Genomic DNA, 23,884 nt, shown 5'->3' with positions numbered 1-23,884 from the left:
TTGATCCAACCTGAATCAATTCCAGGAAGCTGTTTTATATTTAAGGTCACAGGCCTGCATTATCATACGCAAACACATCCCGGTTAATTTTATACTTATATTGCAGCAAAACGTGACTGTATTAATTTATTTCGAGTGTCCCTCCCGAGCTCCCCTACGGAGAGCAGCTACAACTGTGTCCCGCTTTTTTCAACTGCGACGGACTGCGGCACACTTTTTGTCCAATCACAGGCTGCTTTTCACAGAGGTCGCATAAACGGGCGAATGATATCGACCCGCTTTAGTCGAGGCGGAACTTCCGGTTGGTGGTATAAACTAACTGAGGCCTCTCCATGCGGTTGTGATCTATCGGGGCAGTCGAAGCTAACACCGAAACGGTAGGAATCCTTGAACTACTTCATTGTCCCGCTTGGGCGGCTTTCCGCGTCTCGTTTCACCTAAAGAAGCTTGTGAATTATATTTGTTTAATTTGGGCTGCAGTAGTGTTTGCTATCGCTAAAAATAACCTTTCGTTGTTTGTTTCAGGGGGCGGTGTTACTTAGCGTTTTGTAGCCTAGCATTTGATAGCCTAGCAAAGCAATCGCCACTTAGATTTCCTTATTTACACGAAATATGCCGCCTTTTTGTCATCCATATAACACTCCCGTTACAATTACGAAAAGATCGCCTTCTTATGCCGTTGGGAATATTTAGTTGGTCGTAGCGGATTAGTTGTTGTCGTGTAGAAGAGTAGCTTGCCACGTTAGCAATGGTTATGCAACACAATGGCTTTCTAGTGTTGTATGCGCTTAGAAGCTAACCGGTTTGGTCAATTTGACATCGTCGGTTACGGTTTTGACCTTGTTTGTTATATTGAGTGTACGTGGTCGTACAGAATATTTTCTGCCTACAAAACACTAGAGTATTCATATTTAGGCCTGCTCTGTTGCGTGTTTTCTTGCTTAGCATTTCTTAACCACAGGCTTACTCTTTAAAATTCAGTTCGAGTTATACACAATAGAGCTAATGTTTGGAGTCACGTTTATAACCAACCACGATTTTCATAGTTGCACAAAGTCAAACCCGCCTTGTAATGGTAGAATAAAATAAGACTTTTTAAATGTATTAAAATATGTGCAACAAGTGGGCTCGAATAAGAACCTCGCTTCATATAATCTAAGTAAAGGGAGCCCTCTCTTACAGACACAGATGAAGGACAGTGATCATTAATACTCAGCTGTATTTTCTTTGTTCCAGACAAATACAATGGCTGAGAATGACGTTGACAACGAGCTCCTTGATTATGAAGAGGATGAGGAGCCTCAAGGAGCCCCCGAGAGTGCAACCCCAGCAGGCAAGAAGGAGGTGAAAGGTTCCTATGTTTCCATCCACAGCTCTGGTTTCAGGGATTTTCTTCTGAAGCCGGAGCTTCTCCGCGCCATCATTGACTGTGGTTTTGAGCATCCATCTGAAGGTGAGACGCATTCAACTGTTCTGGTACCTTTTGTTAAATGGGACTAGTGGGGAACTGGCAATTGAGTTTGTTTATGGCATACCCTTGCACTACACTGGTAGAACCAGTCAAAAGCTGTAAGTCTGCATGTTCTTCAACAGCGCTTACCTTATATTGCTTGCATACATTAAGAATTTTTGAATAGCTTGACTTGCTTTGTGCGTCTAAAAAAATGCACCACTCCCAGCAGGACTGCCACTCCTCTTGTGCTCTTTATAGCAGTTCAAAGAAATTGATTTGCAGGTAATAATAAGACTGCACTTAACATTAATATTTGTGTTGTGTTGTTTAAAAACACAGTGCAGCATGAATGCATCCCACAAGCTATCCTGGGCATGGACATCCTGTGCCAAGCCAAATCTGGTATGGGCAAGACGGCTGTGTTTGTGTTGGCCACCCTGCAACAGATCGAACCCGTTGACGGACAGGTTAGTATGTGTGTTTAACATGCTTTGACTGTGCCTTCAATGTTGAGCTTTTCATTTATCGGCAATGAATGTTATTAGTCTGGTAATTAATGAACAAGCCAATAAAAGCTGATAGAGGTCCAAATGTTTTTGTTGTCCTGTTTTTGTTTTTAACTTAGCTGAAGTCAGAGCCACCTGTGAGAGAGCACAAACAAGACTGATCAAAATCAGTCTTAGTCAGAGCTAGGGAATGCCAACAGAATCAATACCCATGGTACCATTTTGATACCAAGATTTATGAGATGCAGCAGTGCTCGTCATCAGCTTATGCAGGGAGGCAGAAATCCTTCCAAAACTAAAGGAGGCAGGATGTGGTTTAAAGTATTCTATTGTCAAAGAACAGGTGGAAGATGGAAAGTCGTGCAACTGCAACAAACTTCTGCTCTGTCTCTTTTTTTAAGGAAGGCAGTCGGCTGTGCAGCTACTTTGCATTCAGGTGGCTGCAAAATCTGAGATAATTGATTAGCAAGAGGCGATATGCAAACAATAATTGGACTTCTAATTTAGCAAGGCACATGAAAGACTGGTATCCAGAGCTATTTATGTAGTTCACGTTGAGGACGAATAAGTTAAGAGTGACATCCAAAGTTTTGTCCTACAAATCTTATCCAGAATCACAGATTACTGCTTATTTTGTTTGAGACTCCCCATTGTAAAATAACCTTGAAATGTTTGTGCTCACTTAATGTAACTAACACGAGTTACAGTCACTTGCTAGTAACACTAATGGGCTACTCGGCAGCCATCCTAACATCTCAGTCTGGGTCTTGTCAGTAAAATGATGTCAACATTTAAATAAATGATCAGAATTCTAAAACGTTTTAGTAACAGTTTAAGTACCTGGCACCAGCCAGTCATTTTGTTTCACTATCCAGCTGTGTGATTCTACTGGTATTGGTACCAACTGATGAATTTCTGGGATCATGACATTCCTTATTAATATACAAATAACAGATTTCATAGGTGACTTATAACCAGCAGGTTTCTTTGTTGGGATATGCAGTTTTGAGGACAACAATAAAATATGTTTTAGCGGGAAATCTACGACGTAATCAGAAACCCGTCTTAACGCTGCACCAAAACCTTCCACATAACTTGACAAGAGAAATGTTACTACATGTTGGGTTTTCTATGTTACGCTTGCGGTTAAGAGGGGTTTCCGTTTAATATGTAGATTTCCTGCTAAAGCATAAATCAGGCATAAGGGTCGATTGGCTTAAGTGTTCGTGTCAGTGCTGAAATGCAGCGCAGCCGATCCTGGTGGAATTTGGGGATTTGAGAGGATGGATGACATTCGTTGTGTATTATAGCATCAGTCTATTTGATTGTAAGTGGCATTTTCATGTTGTGCTTGTTATGTGGAAATTATACACCAAAGAGTTGATATATGGCTCAGTTCTGGCTTGTAGAGTTGCAGACCTTCAAGTCTAAGGTGTTATAGCTACAGTGGGATGTAATTTTCTTTCAAGGACAGATGCTTAGATGATCATAAAACACTAAAAATGTAACATTAACATTAAATGCATCTTGTCGTTTGTAATGTAAAACTGTTCATTTTAAACAAATTATTCTGCCTACCTTTGACTTTTTGATAGATTTTTGGATTTAATCTGTGTTTCCTTGTCTCCAGGTGTCTGTATTAGTCATGTGTCACACACGAGAGCTGGCCTTCCAGATCAGCAAAGAGTACGAGCGTTTCTCCAAGTACATGCCCACCATAAAAGCAGCCGTATTCTTTGGTGGCCTGCCTATCAAGAAAGACGAGGACGTCCTGAAGAAGAACTGCCCTCACATCGTTGTCGGAACTCCCGGCCGTATCCTCGCCCTGATCCGGAACAAGACGCTCAGTCTGAAGAACGTCAAGCATTTTGTCCTGGACGAGTGTGACAAAATGCTGGAGCAGCTAGGTGACTTTTCTTTGCTTTTGTCTTCCCAGTTTTCACCAAGTCGGCAGCAAAACTGCAGTAGTCAGTCAGAATCTTACCTTAGTCATTTTTTTCACTCTTTTTCTTTCTTCACATGGCAGACATGAGGCGTGATGTTCAGGACATCTTCCGGATCACACCGCATGAGAAGCAGGTCATGATGTTCAGTGCAACACTGAGTAAGGAAATCCGTCCAGTGTGCCGCAAGTTCATGCAAGATGTAAGTAAGCAGCGGAGGGCTGCTTCACCTCTGAATGTCTGTTGTTTTTTGTGAGACAACTCATCTCCACCACTTTCGGTCTGTACTGAAAACTGCTGCACTGAAGTTTTACTTACCTGCTATCTCATGTACAGCCCATGGAGGTGTTTGTGGATGACGAGACCAAACTTACACTCCACGGCCTGCAACAGTACTACTGCAAGCTGAAGGACAGCGAGAAAAACCGCAAGCTATTTGACCTGCTTGATGTGTTGGAGTTCAATCAGGTGAGGGAACATACATCTTTATATTGTTGCAAGCTAATGTTTGTATTCAAAAGGTCCCAAATACTCATTGAAAGCTGTAATAAAAATTGCATCAGAGGTCTAACTCGGTGCTTCCTTAATGCCCGTGCGTTGCCTCTAGGTGGTGATCTTCGTCAAGTCAGTTCAGCGCTGCGTCGCTCTGTCCCAGCTACTGGTGGAGCAAAATTTCCCTGCCATTGCCATCCACAGGGGAATGGTTCAGGAGGAAAGGTGACTTATAAACTCTCAACTCGTAAACATGCTCTGCTGAGCTTCAAATGTGTTGTGTATTTTTGAGAGCAGGAGGCCTCATCCTTCAACTCAACGCATTAGTCTTCAGAGAGTGCTTGTTGATAATCCTCCTGATGGTTCTGTCCTCCTTCCCCTTCTTACCCTCTCTCAGGCTGTCTCGCTATCAGCAATTCAAAGACTTCCAGCGGCGGATCCTGGTGGCCACAAACCTGTTTGGCCGAGGGATGGACATTGAGCGAGTGAATATCGTCTTCAACTACGACATGCCAGAAGATTCTGACACCTATTTGCACAGGGTGAGAAATGAATTTCTGAGCCCCTCTCCTTTTTCATATGCAGGAAAGTTGGCTGTCTTATTTGCTCATCAAGCACTGTGTGAATGCTAGTGGTAGTCCATGTTGCAGTTTGGACTTACTCTTACCTTCTCTGCGCCCCTCAGGTTGCCCGTGCTGGTAGGTTTGGGACCAAAGGCCTGGCTATAACCTTTGTGTCAGACGAGACTGATGCCAAGACTCTAAACGATGTGCAGGACCGCTTTGAAGTCAATGTGGCCGAGCTGCCAGATGAGATTGACATCTCATCTTACAGTAAGTGTTTTTGGTTTTTCTTATTTCTGAATGCCTCCTTAAAAGCATACTGATGTCTTTAATAACATTAGAACCACTGTGATCTGTGGATTAAAGAGTTTTGCAGCACTTTATTATTAAATCATTGCGTTAATGCTGAAGCGTTCCCCACAGAAAATTGCAGTAAACCTTTACTCGGCAACAAGACGCAACAGTTGGTGCTGTCACGTTAACTGAAGCGCTCCTCAAATCCTTCACATATTTAACCTGTTGCTGAAACGTCGGTATGCTCAGCTGTTGCTCATCGTTCTGATGTTTTGCGTGCTCAACTAGTCTCTCCTTCTCTCCCCCTCTGTAGTCGAGCAGTCCAGATGAGTCCCCGGCCAAACGGCAGTCTGCTCTTTGTGGATCTCGTCTTGTATTTGGAAGTAGACGTACTTCACCATTGATTTGAAAGCTCTGCCTTTCCTCTGTTCACCAAACGTTTATTTTTATTGTCAGTTTTTAGGGGGGTTTGGTTTTAATTTGTCTTTGTTTTGCTTAATGGAATTAAAACTTTTTATAAAATGTCATTTTACTGTTGTGGTCACTTATGAGGATGCTGTCTCTGCTCAGTTTTCATTGGTTTCAGTCTCAGCAGCGACAGAGCTTCAGGGAAACTTTCAGAGGAACATGTGATAGGAGTCTGTGCTTTTTCTTTATGTCCAAGCAAGATTTGTATAGGAGATGTTTTGTTTTCCTTCCCAGTACAAAAAAAGTGGCTGTTTGGCTGGTAATCAAAAAGTTGTAAAGACACAAATTTGGCTCATATGGCAGCTCTTTCTATGGATTTTTAACTGAATATCCTCCAATAAATGAAGTCACCACATGAACTGGTAGTGATGAATTTGCAGATTTTGACGGGGCAAAACATGTCACTGTTTAACTGTATTTTTTTTTTCTTGGTATTTTGTTTTAAGTATTAAAAATTCAAAGTGTTAAACAAGTGGAAATCTGCTTAGATGATTTAGCAACAATTCAATACTGGATAAACATCACTGTGCAGAGTCATAGTGATGGTTCTCTGCAATTTTTATTGCTGCACAGTAACTCGATATTGGATGTTGATATCTTAAGTGCAGTTGGGCAGACACAAATTTATCTTGCCACTAAGGTAACTTTTCTTTAGTACCAAATAGTGACTGTAGTGTACATGTGTAAATACATGAAATGCCTGCTAAATGTTAACATAGTATGGCTCGTTGCAGGGCTGCTAGCATAGCTGTGAAATTGCAGATCTTTGGCTGCTCCGCCACAGCAGCTGGATCTGCATGTTTGATCTGACTCAATTTAAACCAGATGCATTTATCTGCATGTTAGGGGGATGTGTTAAGCGCTACACCATAGAGTTGCTGTATAATTTAACCTACGTGACAAAAAAAAATCCTCTTTTGATAAATGTTCAACAGTGATTGTCAGAGAGAATTTTATTTTTTTAAAAAGCGAAACGATGATGAACTCATTCCAGCTCTTAAAGTCAACTGTAAACTAACCAGATTCCAAGAAGAGTTAATCACAAGGAACACTTTTTTTTTTTTAAGCATAAGATCTTAAGCATGACTCATTACAGAAAATTACAGACTTATTAATGTACACTACTAGTTCTACAGTCATCAAGCTTTCAAAATTGGCACTTAATGCTCATAAACGATCTGAACCCTGCCTCGTCCAGTGCTAAACTATACATGGACTACTTCAGTATAATGATTGGCCCTTATACAGCAGATAGAACTACAAAGGTAACAATGTGTCTGTACATAGCTGCACTATAGTTTCCCTCAAAACTAAAGATACAATATCAAAACCACAGCATCTTCATGGGCAAAATAGCAATGGAAAACACAAGACATTTCTTAGCAAATTAAAGTTTAAAAAGAACCCCTGATAAGGATTTGGGGCAGCAGATGTTTTGTAGTTGAGATGGTAGGGGGGGGAAAAACATTCACCTCAGGGCAAAAATGTGTAATTTATGGCACAAACGGATAAAGTACACTGGTGCTTCCACTGAGACGAAGTTACCACTGTATACAGTAATTTTAAAAAAGGCAGTTCGTGATTTCAACTCATCTGTATGTGGATACCAGATTAGGCTGTGAATCAAGGTTGCTGTAAGGTGCTCAAACGTCAACCCAAACACCAAGTCGGGTGGATAATCATAATAAAGGGCTAAGCCATCCGTAACGTACAACCTGAAGATAGACTTGACAGTGTTAGTTTCCTTAGAGGTAGGCTCCTGCTGACATTTGGCAGCTGTAGACCTCAACCCCCTGAAAACAAAATTACATAAAGCTCTTCTCACAGCCGTGTGAAACGACTGAACAGCCTTTCAACAGCATTTCTCAGAAACAGGATGCACTTTAACACGAAGAGGCTGCTCAGTTACGAGCCAGATTAGACGACAGAGCAGTTCCACCTTCAAATCACAAATAACACATTTACCGTGGCACACGCAGCTTTCCAAAATTCATTTATAAAACAAACCAGAGTGGACGATTGTCTCCTTCTGCCATCACGAGTCAGGATTGTACCTGGCCAAATTAGGTGGTCGACTTGTTGGCGACAGAATCCCGAGCGTGTTCTTCGGATGCTCGCGAAATGTCTCAGTTTCTTGTGAAGGCAAGGCGAGGGGATGAGTCCAGCTGCGTAAACAACCTTTGACATTTTTTCCCACTTATGCCTCCAACCACCAAGTTCAACTCCAACTTTATCCATTGTATATACCTCATTTCCTCCTTTATCATTTGTTGTTCATCATTAGATATGGCTTTCTGACCAAATCTGAGCCCGGGGTCAAGTCCTGGTTTGATGGCAGTTCCTCACCCTCTCTCTGGGCTCAGCAGTATTGTCCGCCTGATATTGTTGTTCTGCCACATCGATTCTCCGAGAATAGCAGCGCCACCTTCCCCAGTGGCAGGCTGCTGTGTCATCATGTCTGTCTCGACAATAAATACCAGAGAATAAATACCATAAAATGACCCAAACCACATTCCCGTCAAAACATCTGAGACAAACTTCCATCTTCTACCAACACCATCCTATTCTTCTTTGTCACTTAGTCTATCAGTTGTCATATACTGGAGTGCGCAGACGTGATTCCAGCAGGTTTGTCAAATCCACACCGTGAATCCTTCAGCACACGAAAGACTTATGCATGTCTGTGTTTCTCAGCTGTTCCCAAAAACAGTTCTAGGGAACTTTTGAAGCTGGGCACTAACATGGGGTCTGCTTACACCCAAAGATTTATTCACAGTTTAAAGTCTGGCAAGGCCAGAAACAGCTTTTTATCTACACTAAAGCAGGGCCTGGTCACTTTTGCGGTTTCCACATTGTGAGGTACGCCCAGTCCGAGACACATTCCTCTTTTCCGCATTCATCCTCAAATGTTTCGGTGTGTGTTCCGCTCATGGATCCACTAAGGACAACTACTCTATAATGGGTACTGCTGGGGCAGGGGTGAGATGGGGGAGTTAATGTCTGTTTTTATGAAGGAATGTAGGTTTGGCAGGGTAACGCCGCTAGTCATTGAATTTGTGCGTGTCCCCATAGAGCCACAGCTGTGGGGGCATTACGGCCTCGTTGAGATGGTTGCACTCGTCGCTGCACTTGCACGACTGGATGAACATCACGGACCTGCTGAAGCGTTCGCCGTCAGGGCAGGCAAAGGTCACGTTAGCTGTGCGGGTGCGACGTGGCGAGCAGCAGCGGCCGTCCCGGCATACTCCACAGTAGTTGGGCCGATAGAGGCGAGTGCTCCTACAGCCAGCATATGACAGACGATGTGGCTCTGGGGCCTTATGGGTGCGAGAGCACTTCCTTCCTTTCTGTGGACGGAGAAAGAAGAAAGAAGCAATTCAGTTTTTCCAGTGAAAAGGCTTCACCAGGTGTCTACAGCCATGCACGCAGGGCTGTGAGGCTGTACTGTTCACCATCCTGGTTTAGCCTGTCACAAGGGGAATGTTTTCCAGTGAAAAGTAAATGAACTGATGTTGATGGCACTGACATAAAGTAGTGCCCAAATTTAAAACTTGATGTTGATCCTGCTATAATGTCACCAAAAATCACAGACTGTATATAAAAGGTGGACATGTATATAAACAATATCAGTTAGCAAACAGAGCAAGAGGGTTCCTGGTTCAAACCCCAGTCTGTCTCTGTGCATCTTAACCATCCAGGTGCAATTGTTTCAAAATTGGCCACAAGTATGAGGAAGACAAAGTAGATAGAACATAAGCTTTTTTTTTTTTTTTTAAAGCACGTCCCAGTGCAATCCTAACATCTACCACAGTTGTTCCATCACATCTCCCCCAAAAACACTTCCTTTGTTTTGTGTACTTTTGCAGCATTTTTCTATTTTCTTGGTGTTTTCTTAAGTTGCACTGCATTTGACCTCTCAGGGCAACTGTACACTTGATCTCTGAGCTCTTTAAACACTTTCTTGCAGAATTTTTAGTCTTTATTTAGCGATTTGAGGTCTTATCGTTTTATAAATTATGATCAAAATAGCTAATAAAACATAGTATGCTTAATTGTGGGCTTACCTTGTGATTATCAAGTGGCTATTGTGTGAGCATGCAGAGTTTTTGGTCAGACCCTCCAATCACTAACTAATGGCTAATAGAGCTAAATTCATCTTTTATATACACTCTATGATTCCAGTTTACCCTGAATGTGGACCAAACCTTACAGTGATCCAGTGATCCTGACATCCAGTGATGTCAGGAATAGTCAGGGGAACATGAATAACCGCATAAATTCACCTTACATACTTAACTCTACCAGGTCTAAAGGTTGTCGAGATATTTAGAGAATTTGACTCTCTGGGTGATCCATAAAATCTGCTAACAAAGTCTTTCTTTGGCACAGGAGGCATGGGTGTGGTGTGTAGCCGGTTTAAAACTGTGCTCCAGTGAAAGCTTTATGGCTTCACGTTTGCTTGAAATTAGAGCTGCCACCGTACCATAGAGCAGCATCAAGCAACTTGTTATTCATCGCTCATGACGTGAAAAACAAAGTTAATGGGCTGAAAGAAATAAAAGGTCAGAACAGCAGATGAGCGCCAGAGAGAATAGCGTGCCAGCGATAGTTAAGGATTGACACTTGTTTCCATTAACACCCACAGCAGCTCTGCAAACACTGGGAGAGCTCAGAGAAACAGGTGCACAACAAGCCAATCAGCTTCATGAGTGGCTCGAGGCAGGGGGCAAAATGTTTCTGAGAGTGTTTTGTTTGAAATGTGAGAGAGCAACAGAGTGGGCGAAGTGCTCTTTAAATCACACAGCATAGTGCCACCGAGTGCAGCTGTCGGCCACGGTGTCACGTCAGTGAAGGAGAAAGAGTTATTCCTCTGTCGCAGCAGCAAAAAGTTCTCCGATTCACACTTATGTAGTCAAAGTTCAAACGTGAACATGAAGCCAGTAAAAAAAGTGCAGCTTCGTGAATAAAGGAGCAACTGAAAGTCGCATTAGCAGGTATCAATCTATTAATTATAGACTGTATATAAAAAAAAAAAAAAACACAGACACAGTAAGATGCATTTTGAAGCCTCTGTATTAGCATTTTGGTCACCACCATGATGTTTTTTTGGTTTCTTTTACTGTGTATTTGTACGAACAAACTGCATGATCTATGGTGGGGGGTTTTTGTTTGTTTGTTTTACACAGTTTGCCTTTGCAGTTATTTCCATCTTAAATTCTGTGTTTAAAATTAAAAGCCCCTGTTATTCATATTAATGCAAAAGTTAAAGTGTCTGACCTGTAGCAAAATGTTTAAAGTTGCGCTTTTAACTTTTTTAGTAGTCATCATATTTAGTAGTAATTAAGCCAATTAGGTTTATTATATTTGGGTAGATCAAAGTGATGATGACATGAGCTGTACCATGTACAGGATAGGGCCGTTGCCAGTTACTTTTTTATTACAAGTTACACGTTCCTAATGTCTTCTAATGACTCCAAAGTGTAGGTAATTAAGTATGTCTGTTGACGCTCTGCATCTTCAGAGGTTGTGATGAAGCTACAGGATGTGTTGTGGCCTACTTCTTGGCGTTGAGCACTTGCCGTTTAACCAGGCAAGGCTTTCTGATCTTAGCCCTGTTGAAATTTTACTTTTATAATTCAGTTCCAGTAAAGCAGGATTTCATTAGAGCGTTTTATGATCTTTGAACTGAGCCAGGCTGTTCTCTCTAGTTTCATTCTAGTTTTCATATTTACTGTATGAAGACATTTACTGTATTGAGAGTGTTGTCAATCATCACAACCAACCCTCTGGCAGGAAATGTGAAATGGTATTTTCAAAACTTTCAAACTAATTAGCTACACTTTGATATACTTTGATATACTCTGATCTACAACGAGCTGAAGCCACAGGTCTCGTTCCCCTCTGTTTTCATCTCACACAGCAACAGGACTTTGAATAGACAGAATGGATCAAAAAGGGGTCCAGCAACAGAGGGATTCGAGGGGAGGGGGCTTTATACATGCCATGATATTAATACAAACTGCCCCTCGAGAGACGCTTCTTTCCTGAATCTTATTTAGTCTGGTTGCTGGAACTCCGTGGCTGGGGTCATGAGAAGAAGGTCTGCCTTTATAAGGATCTTTAAAGCATCCAAACACACTCATGCATTCCTCACCTTGACTGGGATGGACATGGAGCTGCAGGGCCGAATGTTGCACAGGCGCGTCTCCTTGATCATTTTACACTGAGCATTGTCATTTGTAACACGAGAAGAAACGCCCATCCCACAGCTCCGGGAACACTCGGACCAGGAAGTGGTCTGAACCACGCACTCATCACTTGTTTGCTTCCAGGCTACGAGAGATGAAAGAAAGGACACGTGAGGGAGAGCGATGATGGGAAATATTGAGAGAGAGCCAGAGAGAAGCCAGGTCAGCAGGAGTTAAGCAGGGGGAGTGAAGTGGCTACTGGGAAGTTTGAGGGAAAAGCAGAGGTACACAGATGCACAGCACACTGGCCTTATTCACTGAACAGGCAACACTGACGCACAGAGAGGATGATTACAGAGCAGGGAAAGCTGGGTGACGGAGGCATGTGCTGTGAAAGAGCAGTGTGTGTGAGTGCGACCAAGAGCACCTCTGGTGTGCAAGGAGCCAGTGGAAAACAAGCTTCACATAAATGCCAAAACACATGCATGGACGCCGGGGAGACGGCTCACAGCGAGGCCGTTTGTGCATCAGCGGGCTGAAGTGAATAAAGCGTAAACAGGACACTTTACTGTGTAGTGGAAACAGGCGCACTCCACAGCAGGTCACCAACTCCTCACCTGCCAGGTGCTTGTTTCCACGTGGCTTGCCCCACTTGCGTACCGTTTCCACCAGTTCGTTGCCAAGGGTATCCTTCTCCTTTTTGTGTTTGTAAGTGTAAAACTTCCGGTAAGGCTTCGGGAAAGGCTTTGGGTAGGGATACACTGGGTAGGGAATGAATGGAGGGTATGGAGGGAAAGCGGGAGGCTGGGGTCGGCGATACACCGGGGGCACGACCGTGGTTCCCTTGTGGCAGTCGATGCTGAGGCAGCACTGCCCGGGCACCTTGACCAGCTGCGGGGCAGGGCAGGAAGGTGACGCCAAGGGCACGTGGCTGGGGCAAAGAGGCACGCACCCTACTGCTCCATCGATGCAAGTGCATTGGTGTTTGCAACCAGCTCTGAAGTTCTCGCCGTTTTGATAAATCCGACCGCTGTATTCGCAGGAGCGGCCCTCGGCCTTCGCTGGGAGGAAGAGAGAAGACAGGCGAGCTGGTCAGAACGCTTTTAATAGCACACACTTAGTCTTTAGACATCAAATAGCAAGACTTTTATGTGACTGTGTATTTAATGTGTGTGGTGGACAGATGAAAGGAGAGAGAGAACAGTCGCAACATCTCCACATTTAAGAAGCAAACACTATTCTTAGACCAGAAAGGGAACGTTGACTTGTTTACAACGTCCTTTCCCTTAACACCCTGAGTGGGACTCCCCAAACAACACCCCGGATACCCCCACCCCCCTTTATATAGCAACACCCCCAAATAAACACACATATAAAAATACCACTGTCTGTGCATGTGTGTTTGTGTGTTTCACAGGCCTGTTTGTGTACACACTGCAGCACTTATATAAATACCGGGGCTGGCCGGGTTTCAGTCACAGGCTCATGAAGGTGCTCTGTTTTTTGAAACGTGGCACAGGCTTCAAACCTCAAGCCCCTATCAAAGAGAAACCCCAGCCGCCCTGGCTCAGAAGCCAGATTCCCCACCCTGAAGTTACACATTGCCTTACTTCAACCCCCAAAGCTGTGCCTGATCTAAAGCAGGGGTAAAAAAAAAAAAAAAAAAAAAAAAAAAAAAAAAAAAATTCACCACTTCTCAACCCTTCCCACCCCCACCATCCCTGCTCTGCCACCTCTGTGGTACATACCCCTGCAGATGCCATGGGTTCGGCCCACATCATTGCCATAATTGCACTCCAGTCCTTTATGGTGGTCACAAGGGCGCCCCTCATGGCAGTCTTGGTTTAGCTGGGCAGCGCACACCTTGCAGCAGCCGCATCCGTCTGGGACTGAACTTACCCCTGGGGGGCAAGATGGGGGCACTGCTGGGCACTCGCACACTACTGGACACTCAGCAGTCACCTGCAGGAAGGGACAGAGTAATTTAACCTTCTGCACCAAAAGGAATAAAGAGAAAAATCACACTGGAACCAGGCAGGACAACAGATTGACTCAAGTTACCCAGATCACAGAAAGTCCTCAACGTGTATGTATGAATGCGTGTGTGTGTGTGGCTTAAAATATTGCCTGAATACTCGGCACTGTCCTGAACCCCACAGGGGTATCTGTAGCCCTCTGTCGCCTTCCGCTTGGCATTCGCCTGGCAAGAGGGGATGAAAGGTACGTTCACTGACCCCCACCTCCCGGCTTCTAAATCTTTTGTTTCTGACCCCCTTCTGTGTCGACACACACACAAGCCACTCTCACCACTCCCAGCATTTATTGGGATCACACAGCCTGTGGATCACAGGGAGCTGTCAGTCTGACTGTCCGCAGTCAGATCACCTACAGTGATCCCTTCCTGACTCCGCCGCCACTCTCTTAACCCGGGCCAAGTTCTGGTGTGCCAGAACCAGCACTGGCACTGCTTTCACTCACTGCTGAGGTTCCTGGGAGGGTTTAAAATTACATTACACAAAGACTGAACAATAACTCGTGAATCACCGTGCATAACATGGTAAGTTAAAGCATCTCCCAGCCAAAAGTCACATAATATTCCTTGAGATATTTATGGAGCGGAACGACTTCATATCGAAGTGTATTTTTATACCCATTGGATAAAATTACTGTGGTATAATTTTAGACCTACAGTTGGATGGAAGCCGGTGTACACATAGTAGGGTTTATTACTTTTACTTGTCAGATAATTTAATTAGACTGCGAAGAGAGTGTAACCAATTACATTTATATAGTTTGCATATATTTCCCCTTTACTTGAATATGCTTCGGACACTAGTGATCACATTTGTAGTGTAACATTACAAAATGTAATGGAAATAAACCGCCAAACAAATCGTAAAATGACTCAACTGACTTTACATGGGACCTCTTGAAACACCGCTCAAGACCTCTTATTGCTCCTCAAGCCTCAATTTGGAAACCAGCCAACCAGAAAGCACAGTAGCCGCCGTATTAATAAGCGATGACAATCTTAACAGTGCTGGGAGCCACTGGGCCATTATTATTTTGGCACGCAGCGCTAACACCAGCATGGAGAGCAGACCCTGACAGCACGAGAGCAGCACGGGCGCGTGAGACCTTAGAGCTCGTGCGTTTGCATGAAGGGAGAACACTTCACGTACTCACCGAAGCGACTGTAACCACTTGTAAGGCAGCAAATAATAGCAGCGTCCCCATGCTGTCAGCGTGCTCACATGGAAGACGGGAGAGCGTTTAAAAACAGCGCTCTGTGACAGGAAAAGCCCAAATCCTTCAAGTGAGCAATAGCGTTGGTCCACAACAGTAAAATCCGACTCGCAAAAAATATATATATATTTATGTATCCTCACACGTCTTCCACCAATCTCTCAAGTTCTCACAGACCAAAAGTTTGAGCCTTGTTTTTATATCGTTCCCTTTCTTTTTATGGCAACCACGCCCACCCCAGCCCTCCTTTAACCAATTAGGACACAGGCGCGCGGCCAAAGTTGGAAAAAAAAGAAAAACAGGGCGGGAGGGCATTGGAAGGAGGCGGGGCTTGGACCTCCAACACAGGTTTGGTTGCGGGAGGGGGCGTGGCCAGCCATGAATGCACTCATTCATAAAAAATCAGAATTACTACATTCCAAAGAGGAGCTGGCTCTGGGATGTTTATTTATTTATGTTCGAGCGAAAATAATATTTTCGATGCTTTAAAGTCCTTTTCACACGCAAGCCTCTGTCCGGCTGCCGCTTTGTGAGGAGTAAAATAAATATACGCAGCTGCTCGTCTGCGCTACATTAATACTGGGAGCAGCCATGGAAAACAGCTAGGAATTTCCTTCTGCCACTTTATAAAAATACTATTAGACAAGAGTTGGGCAGATCAAATGCAAACACATGGAGAACAGAGTGTTCCTAGGAGCTGGGTTTAACTGCATAACAGAGTGAGAGGGATGTCTGAAAATCATTGAAATAATCAGTGTAATTCATCAGTTCCTATTTAGACCTCATGTCTCCCACACACAACCTGTTTTCATGGGTACTTGCACCAGCAAGTACCCATAAAAAACAGTTCTGTATCTGTACACTGTAAGAGTGTTAGAGAGGCCAGGGATGTGTGCCTGGACAGTCTCTGTGTCATTTTGACACAGGAAAACCAGCCATTCTCAGTACCTGAACTTGTAGGTAACAAGTCCCTTTTAGGGACTCACATTGCTGTTCTCTTTAGAAGCACTGTAGACATTTTCCACATTAGTACATTCTCAGACATGAAACTGTTCACTGGAGACACAAATGCATGGAGTAGGTTGCTAGTTGAAAGGTGTGAGAAGGGTTTGTTGTTCTCTACAATGATTGTTAAGCAAACCTGTGGTCATTTGTGCCAGCGGGAGAAGAAATTGTCCCGTTACCTCTTTGTGCTAATAGTATAAATATGATAATCAATTATCGATTGATATGTGAAACACCTTTCCAAGGAGTCAAAGCCAAATAGATGAAAGCCAAACGTTATCATTATGAACTGTAAATAAACGATGGACGACATCACCGTGGTTATCATGTTGCCATTTTCCTGTTTTGAAACATCACAAGCAATAGGTGGAGCAATAGTAGAACCACTGCATGCCTTTCCTCTGGAGATGCTTGTGTGTGGTCAGATGAATGAGGCTTGTAGTAAAAATCACTCTGAGTCCTCAGGTTGAGTAGAAACGTACTGTTTAAGTACCAGCCCATTTACTTATACTGCAGAAACTAGGCTCGCCGTAAAGTATACCGTACTTTATTGTCTATTTTAGTGTAAATAGGACCGTAATTCAAAAAGTTAACATCATGATGTATTCAAAAATATTTGAAAGTACTGAGTTAGAACACTTACTCCTCAGGAAAGTGTTTACTGCACTTTTAGATCAAGTGAGAAGTAAGGTCATGTTTTCTATAGACTCCCACAATTTTGGACTTTTTTTGCAGCCAGAGGGGTTGCCCCCTGCTGGCCAGTAGAAATAATGCAGCTTCAAAGCACCTGCTTGCTCTTAGCTTATCCTTTTAGACACTGTTTTACACACTCTATATGATTATAAACACAGAAAACTCTCATCTAAAAAACACAATTTCAGTCTTCAAGCATCAATTAAGGTATATTATACATATTGCATGCACCCCCTTGTGCAAGTGTGCTTACATTTGTATGTCAGCAGCTCGTTCCACAAAGCAGGAGCATGCACTGTCATACATTATACATATGCACAGTGTGTCCTCACTCGCACAAAGGCCTACACAGAAAACTAAAATTATGTATTCACCAAACCTCCATCCTCTTCCCACACAATCCATCTCTCTCTGTCAGGGCACGGAGGTGATGTAACAGGCCCGTGTAAACAAGCCCAGCGTGGTGAGAGAAAATGAAGAGAGGGAAAAAAACACGGGATTTTGCTGAAGCTTCTGTGTGTGCACCGACCCTCACAAAAAGGCACACACACATATGCGCTGCAGTCTGAGAAATACAGTTGTTGTTCTGAATTTTTAGGTTCCATTGACTCATCAGAGAATCTGTACTTTCCACTTTGGTCTCAGTCTCATCTGCAGCAGATGTAATAAACAAACTTGTTGGGTCTCTTGGAGATGGAAGGCATAGTCATCAAAGCAAGTGGTGACCTTTGTATTCTGAGCTCAACGGTGAACGTCAGCCCATAAACCCACCCAAACTGCTACAAGAGTTGGCTGGAAAAGCTCCCTGTCGCTGCTATTAAAAAAGGGAAGGTGCAAAAGGACAGGAGGGTAATAAGGAAAAGAGAAAAAAAAAGGCAAGCCATGGCAGGTGAGAAACACATCAAACCTTCAAAAACAACTCAGTGGAAATAAATGACAGACAGGGTGTGTGTGCGAGACAGAGAGAGAGGTGTAAGGCACATGGAAAGAGCCAAGGAAATATTAAATAGTGAGAAATAAAAGATAGAACAGGATAATAGTGTGAGGTCAGTGGAACAAAAGCAGCTCACTTTTCACACGTGATTCTTTGCTGCAGAGAACGAAACGCCACGAAACGCCTTTCTGTGTCTGTGAGAAAGCGTGTGTTTATACACAGAGGGGAATGGAAGTGGAGGAGGAGGACGAGGAGGGAGGAAGACAGGTGTGGAGTGTTTGTTTAGGAGAGCTCCTGCCACACCTGCCACGACACTCCTCTTACTCTTTCAGTGGTGCGGCCAACTCACAGAATTGTGGACATACACACTCCAAGAAATTCGAGATACAGCTGGTGCTCAGGGTGTAGCCAAAGGTGTCTGATCTCAATAACACGGTAAACTGAGTATTACAGGGACTCCTTTATGCTCTTTTCCAGCAGAATGGTTTTTTTTTAATTTTCATATATATCTCAAACTGGGCCTTGATGCCGTCTTTTTATCCTCAGTCTGTAACAAGCCTTTTTAAAATTCCTTTACCTTTTAGGCTACTCTCCCTTTGCCAGCTTCCTTCTGATTGCCTGTCTGTTTCAAACAGAAGGTTTAAACCGCAGGCAGGTGGGGCTCCTTGCAGGCATGCTAATTTGATACCCCGACTCTTTTACTGCAGAACTATGTTATTATTAAACATGCAGAATATGGATTTGGCATAGTCTTGCTGAAATAAGCAAGGCCTTCTCTGAAAAGAGACCCGCTGAATGGCAAATGGACTGATTTTTTCACCTTATCCACAAGGAGTCGCCACAGCGCACAGCTCCACATATTTTATTTGGCATATTTTAACATCAGGTACCCTTTTAGAAGTTTGAGTAGAGCTTTCCTACTTATTTGGGATCACTTGGAGCTGATAAGTTTAACTCATAAGAGCCCAGACCCATTTTTACTGCCAGGAAAACTATGGGAAAGTCAATTTTGAAACTTTAACAGAAACTTTCCTCAATGTGTAAAGGGGCGATGACACCTGTGTCACCATGGCTTCTTATCATATGGGGGCAATCGGTTTATTTTTCAGCATAACGCAATAAAGTTGTGATTTTTTTTTAGCAAAGTATCAAAAACTTTATTGAGCATGAGTGATGTATAAGGTGCACTCAAAACACTTGCACACACTTGTGAGGACATACTGCCAGGGGATCAAACTACCAATCAGCTAGCAGACGACCTACCTCCTGAGGCTGGATAGCAGCTCCAAAACCTTCTATATACTCTTCAGTGTTCACGTTGTCTTCACAGAACAGCAAGTTACCCTTGCCAACCGAACGCTCCCTCTCCTCTTTAGCCTGTGGCTGATGGACCGCTCTCAGAATTAAGCCAGTCCATTTGGCTGAACTGGGTCCAGAGTAGGCAGCAGTGTTTCTAGATCTTGCTTATATAATGTATATTAACTTTATTAATCTTGAGAACCCTGTTTCTTTTTTAAAAACTGTAACAGAAATAGGGCTGTCTTTGGGAAAAGTCAAAGAATTTTTTATTAGCGGTCCCTTGGTAATTTGAGGCATTTCTCTGTTGCCACAGACGGATTTAGGATAACTGACAAAAAAAAGAAAAGAAAAAAAAGAGACCAAGGGTACAGACTGTTCCAAAACAGGAGAAAAGGGAAAGAAAAACAAGCATAGAGCGAGGTTAGGAGAGTACCAGTTAGCAAGGATGAGAAGGGGGCAAGGAATTTAAGTCCCAAAGTTATTTTTAAACTAAGGACAGGAACTCTACTGTTGACTCCCCAAACACAGAATCATAGATCGGTATAGGAGCAGAGCTGAGAAAAGAAGACAGGGAGCTTATATACACAAACACATAGACACACACACACACACATATACACACGCTTCATGCATCTGTCAAGTGTGTCATCCCGTATGTGCGTGTACATCCAGGCACATGCATCCTCTAAGCACACGCCTGCCACCGTTTGGCATGCTTTATGGTCTCACAGCCACACTCACACCAGGATGTGTACGCGTCGTCCTGTAAACACGGCGCACTGCTCAGTTTAAAGATACTCGCGCGCTCAAACCTTCGGTGAAAAATGAGAAAGCGTTCGTTTGAACTTCCTTTGGTGCTATATCATTGCTGCATATGTGTATACAGCACATGTACCATGCATCTGATCTAACTGACCATAATTAAGAAGTGGTGGATAGGCAGAGAATCCTAATTACAGGCTGGCGGCGAGAGTGTTTAAAATGTGATGGCTCACCAGCTGTAGAATATGTGACTGTCCACAGAGGATACTCTCTCACACTAACTGAGATAAACAGAAGGTCATCAAGTGGAATAATCTTTGTGGTGCAATCTGCTCAATAACAGGCTTTATACTGTGTGCTTTTCCAGGCTGTTATTATCAAGTAAAGACATTGGGATTTATGGGAAGCGAGCTGGGACAAAACTCACACACAAAGGCGGGAGGGGAGCGTTCTGTGTACGCAAAGGGCACACACCCTGCCATTCATGTGTGCTTTGTCAGGGGGCTGTTATGAAAGCCCGGCTCCATCGGCGGCTGTTGTGTTCCCTCGACTGCTGGCTTGTGCAGATAGGAGAGGGAATAAACAGCCACGAGAAGAGGAGAATGGTCAGGTGCACCGTCACTGGATCCACGGCAGAGTCCACTGAAGGTCACAAGAATATCACTTCCCTCCTGACCTTTAGCTCACTGAGGTCTAACTTAGCACACCCTCCTGGTCTTCCTGAAGTCGAGGAGGGTGTCACAGGAAACTGGGTCACTTTTACCTGTTTGTATCGTAATGATAACACCCATCAACCACCTAAAGCAGGGGTCACGCCCTCCACTCTGGATCCCCCATCCTCACACGTGCATCCTACCACTCACCTCCAAGGTGTCACAGAGAGGAGCCTTGTTCTGGTCGTCTCCTCCTTTCTGCCAGGACCCCCTGAAAAATCCCAGCAATCCCTGCAATTTCCGGTGCAATGTTTATTTGGCAGGAAGAGAGGGCTTGTGGGGAGGGGGGTGAAAAAAGGGCCTCACTCACAAACAGTCTGGGTTGGTTGAGAGTAAACATGTGCAGGCGGGGTGTGTGTGAAACGAGCGGTAAGCGGGACTGAGGCTCATGTGTTCTGGTCCTGACACACAGAGCAACGCTCTGTTTCAGGCCCCAACCGCCTCAGCCTGATCAACATCCCACCCCGGCTACTATGAACAGCACCCTCTGCTGGAGAAATGGATACATGATGTTAAAAGAAAACGAGATCAAACAAACTAAGAACCTAAAATGTCTTTTTCTGAATAAGATATATAGGGGGAAAAAAATCCAGATCCATATATGAGCAGAGGCGCTAGCCCAGGGGTGTCAAACATAAGGCCCTGGGGCCAGAATCGGCCCAGCAAAGATTCCAGTTGACAGCTTTGAGAAATGAATAGGAAGGCATCAATTTTGGACTTTTTTACTGTACTCCCCGTGCCCATTTATTAGAAACCAAAGTAATGAAGTAAATGATAAAGAGTTAAATCACAGAAAAGTTCCTGTTTTTTCCATTGCGTACTATAAATGTCTACTTTTTACAATAAGTCCACAGAGGAAATAAAAAACACACCGTAACTTCCTCTGCAGTTTTATACATTTATTTATCTATGATGATAGATTTCTTTTGTTTACTACAGCACTATTTCGTTATCATATAGAAAAACTGAGACAGTACTTTTGAAACTGCACTTTATGTTTTTCTAAATGTGTACTTCAACATCTTTACAGTGACAGAAAGGGCAGTTTCACATGTTCGGCCCACTTAAGATCAAAGTGGCTTCTTGTTGGGGAGTGCTACGCAGTGATGACGTCATCCATACACACTCCACAGAGGCCTACAGCTACTATACGTATATTAAATTTGATCCTTTGAGGTTTTAACATAAGACTGAGGATGATCTCAACAAATTGAAAATTTATACACATTTACATTCGGTTATACACTCAGAAAGCTCTGCAGGCTGGTAACAGGAACATTTTATTATCAACAGATACATTCATCCTGGGGAAAAATGTGTGTGGGAGACCATCAGGGCCAAGATGGGTATAGATTCCTGGGTGCAGTGGTTTGTAGAAACTTCCTCCCTTTCATCACATCTGTCCTGTTCCAGATGTTCTGTTGACTCACTGTGTCAGAAACATCTGACATGGCATGATATATTTCTGCTTCTCTCTTCTCCTCTTTCTCCTCTTTTGCTGCGTCTTTCCTTTAACCGCAGGCTCCTCTGATGTCTGAAGTGGGGTCACCAGTCTGGCCCGCCAACCTCTGGTTCTCCCACTGGTTGTTGTTGTTGGAGATGGACTGTCCTGATGTGCAGTTTGTCTTTCAGGGCATTCTAAAACTAGAGAAAACATTTATGTTTAAACCCCTGATCTGTGGAGATCTGAGTGCACTTCAGGCTCAATGGCATCCAGTTGTGTGGTTCTGGACTGAACCTCTGAGCACATCGCTGTTTGCACATGGTTTCCTGGCGTATGTTTGACACCTGCAACTGGCTACCTGAAGCTTCAGGGGTGTGTGTGTTTGCAGGCAACACGGCTCCAGAGCTGCAGAATAAAGAGTGGAGCAGTTTGTGCAGGGCTAGGCTGGCTAAGAGCCCAGGCGGTTGATGTTGCAAAACAGCGCTGGAGATCCGAGAGCTGAAGACAGTCCTGCTTTCCTGTCAGTGCTTTTGTTCAAACAGGCCCGTAGACAGATCTGTCTACATCCTTGATCTGTCTACATCCTTGATCAGATCAGGAAAACCCTCCACTGAAAGAAAAAAAGGTGTCCACCTGGAGGAAGTGTGGCTTTTGATGTGATAAAATGTGAAAAATAAAGGAAGGTGAAGCATGGACGTGTCTGCTATATAAAACTACAGGAATGATGATGCTTCTTAGCAGACATGGCTCACAGGAGCAAAGCTTCTCCACAGAGGTTTTAATCTAAAACTATATTTTTCTGCTCATTGTCTCATTGTGTGGACATTTTGGGAAGCCTTGGAGAGACTTAGAGTCAGGTCTGTGTAAATAAGCCACTGGAAGCTGACTGTGTACTTAGCTTAGGAGAGTGATTAGAAACAAGGGAAACCATTTGCCCATGTCTGACAGACTTCATCCAACAACACCACCGTGGTGCAATGGTTTGTACTGATGTCTCACAGCAAGGTGGTCTTTTTTATATGGAGTCTGCATATTCGCCCCCGGCTTGCATGGGTTCTCACTGGGTACTCTAGCTTCTTCCCACAGTCCAAAGACATGCATGGATGAGGTTGGTTGGCAACTCTTGAATGTTGGTAGGGGGTGAATGGTTATCTGCCTCTCTGTGTTAGCTCTGCAATAGTGCAATAGTGAAAGAAGATGGCTGGACAATGCACTCTACCTGCGGTGTCAGACCAGTGTAGAGTCAAATCTTGCACAATATGCAAAATCCATTGTGCTGCAAGTCATTAGAAATGGACTGCTCAATTTGAGCTCCGCCAGAAATATGAATCAATCTGTGCTTCTTACAGCATTCTTACTGACAAGTACATAAAGTTTAAGGTAAGGTGTTTTTAAAGTAGTCATGTCTGTCTTTGAGTTCCAGCAGCAGCATTTATTTTTAAGCTCAGTAATAGAATTGCATTTTATTTTCATTGTACCTTTACGTAAATACATACAATACATAAAAAATAAATAGCAAATTTATTTTATTTTTAGTGTATTTTATTTTTTCATAGACAGGCTGTTTCTCTGTTTAGTAAATGGATGGTTAATTAAACATCTTACACAAACATCATACAAACTTTGTTACTGGAAATTACAAGTTACACTTGCTAATCTTTACTAATGAATTTTCTTCATATTATTATTCATATTAATATGAATATTAATATTAATGATGCTTCTAATTATATTTTAACATAGACCTACTATAAACTACAACTAAAACTAGCTGTCAGGTTAATATATAGTAGATAAAAGTATGCTACGCTGATAATCCGACCCTGTGCTTCCCAACCTGGCCAGCCGGTGGCGCCACTCACTGATCTGTGTCGTCTGAAA

General features: G+C 43.4%; 2 protein-coding genes across 2 annotated transcripts; one reads left to right on the top strand and one right to left on the bottom strand.

Annotated features, from left to right (window-relative positions):
• The first annotated feature begins 220 nt into the window (after positions 1–220).
• Positions 221–6,078, top strand: ddx39ab (DEAD (Asp-Glu-Ala-Asp) box polypeptide 39Ab). The gene is made up of 10 exons (XM_080905387.1): positions 221–377; positions 1,237–1,453; positions 1,793–1,920; positions 3,590–3,866; positions 3,986–4,104; positions 4,239–4,370; positions 4,510–4,619; positions 4,792–4,936; positions 5,080–5,227; positions 5,565–6,078. The coding sequence occupies exons 2-10, from the start codon at positions 1,246–1,248 to the stop codon at positions 5,579–5,581; spliced, it is 1,284 nt and encodes a 427-aa protein (XP_080761513.1). The 5' UTR covers positions 221–377; positions 1,237–1,245; the 3' UTR covers positions 5,582–6,078.
• A 1,907-nt stretch (positions 6,079–7,985) lies between these two features.
• On the bottom strand, positions 7,986–15,337 carry LOC308411493 (CCN family member 1). The gene is made up of 5 exons (XM_080905388.1): positions 15,094–15,337; positions 13,656–13,869; positions 12,525–12,968; positions 11,874–12,052; positions 7,986–9,066 (listed from the first exon to the last, which is right to left on the bottom strand). Exons 1-5 carry the CDS (start codon positions 15,142–15,144, stop codon positions 8,761–8,763), a joined length of 1,194 nt encoding a protein of 397 aa, XP_080761514.1. The 5' UTR covers positions 15,145–15,337; the 3' UTR covers positions 7,986–8,760.
• Between the last annotated feature and the right edge of the window lie 8,547 nt (positions 15,338–23,884).

The sequence above is a fragment of the Rhamphochromis sp. 'chilingali' genome (genome assembly GCF_963969265.1).
Source record: "Rhamphochromis sp. 'chilingali' genome assembly, chromosome: 15".
Lineage (NCBI taxonomy): Eukaryota > Metazoa > Chordata > Actinopteri > Cichliformes > Cichlidae > Rhamphochromis > Rhamphochromis sp. 'chilingali'.
The sequence above is the reverse complement of the archived record's forward strand: the minus strand, read 5'-3'. Positions and strand labels throughout refer to the sequence as shown.

What these genes read in the sequence shown, in the direction of transcription:
- ddx39ab (XM_080905387.1), top strand. Translation starts at nt 1,246, where the DNA reads ATGGCTGAGAATGACGTTGACAACGAGCTCCTTGATTATGAAGAGGAT. An exon ending in TCGAACCCGTTGACGGACAG is followed by an intron (nt 1,921 to 3,589) that starts GTTAGTATGTGT and finishes CCTTGTCTCCAG; the next exon opens with GTGTCTGTATTAGTCATGTG. An exon ending in GCCGCAAGTTCATGCAAGAT is followed by an intron (nt 4,105 to 4,238) that starts GTAAGTAAGCAG and finishes TCTCATGTACAG; the next exon opens with CCCATGGAGGTGTTTGTGGA.
- LOC308411493 (XM_080905388.1), bottom strand. Translation starts at nt 15,144, where the DNA reads ATGGGGACGCTGCTATTATTTGCTGCCTTACAAGTGGTTACAGTCGCT. An exon ending in AACCCATGGCATCTGCAGGG is followed by an intron (nt 12,969 to 13,655) that starts GTATGTACCACA and finishes TCTTCCTCCCAG; the next exon opens with CGAAGGCCGAGGGCCGCTCC. An exon ending in TGGAAACAAGCACCTGGCAG is followed by an intron (nt 12,053 to 12,524) that starts GTGAGGAGTTGG and finishes CATCTCTCGTAG; the next exon opens with CCTGGAAGCAAACAAGTGAT.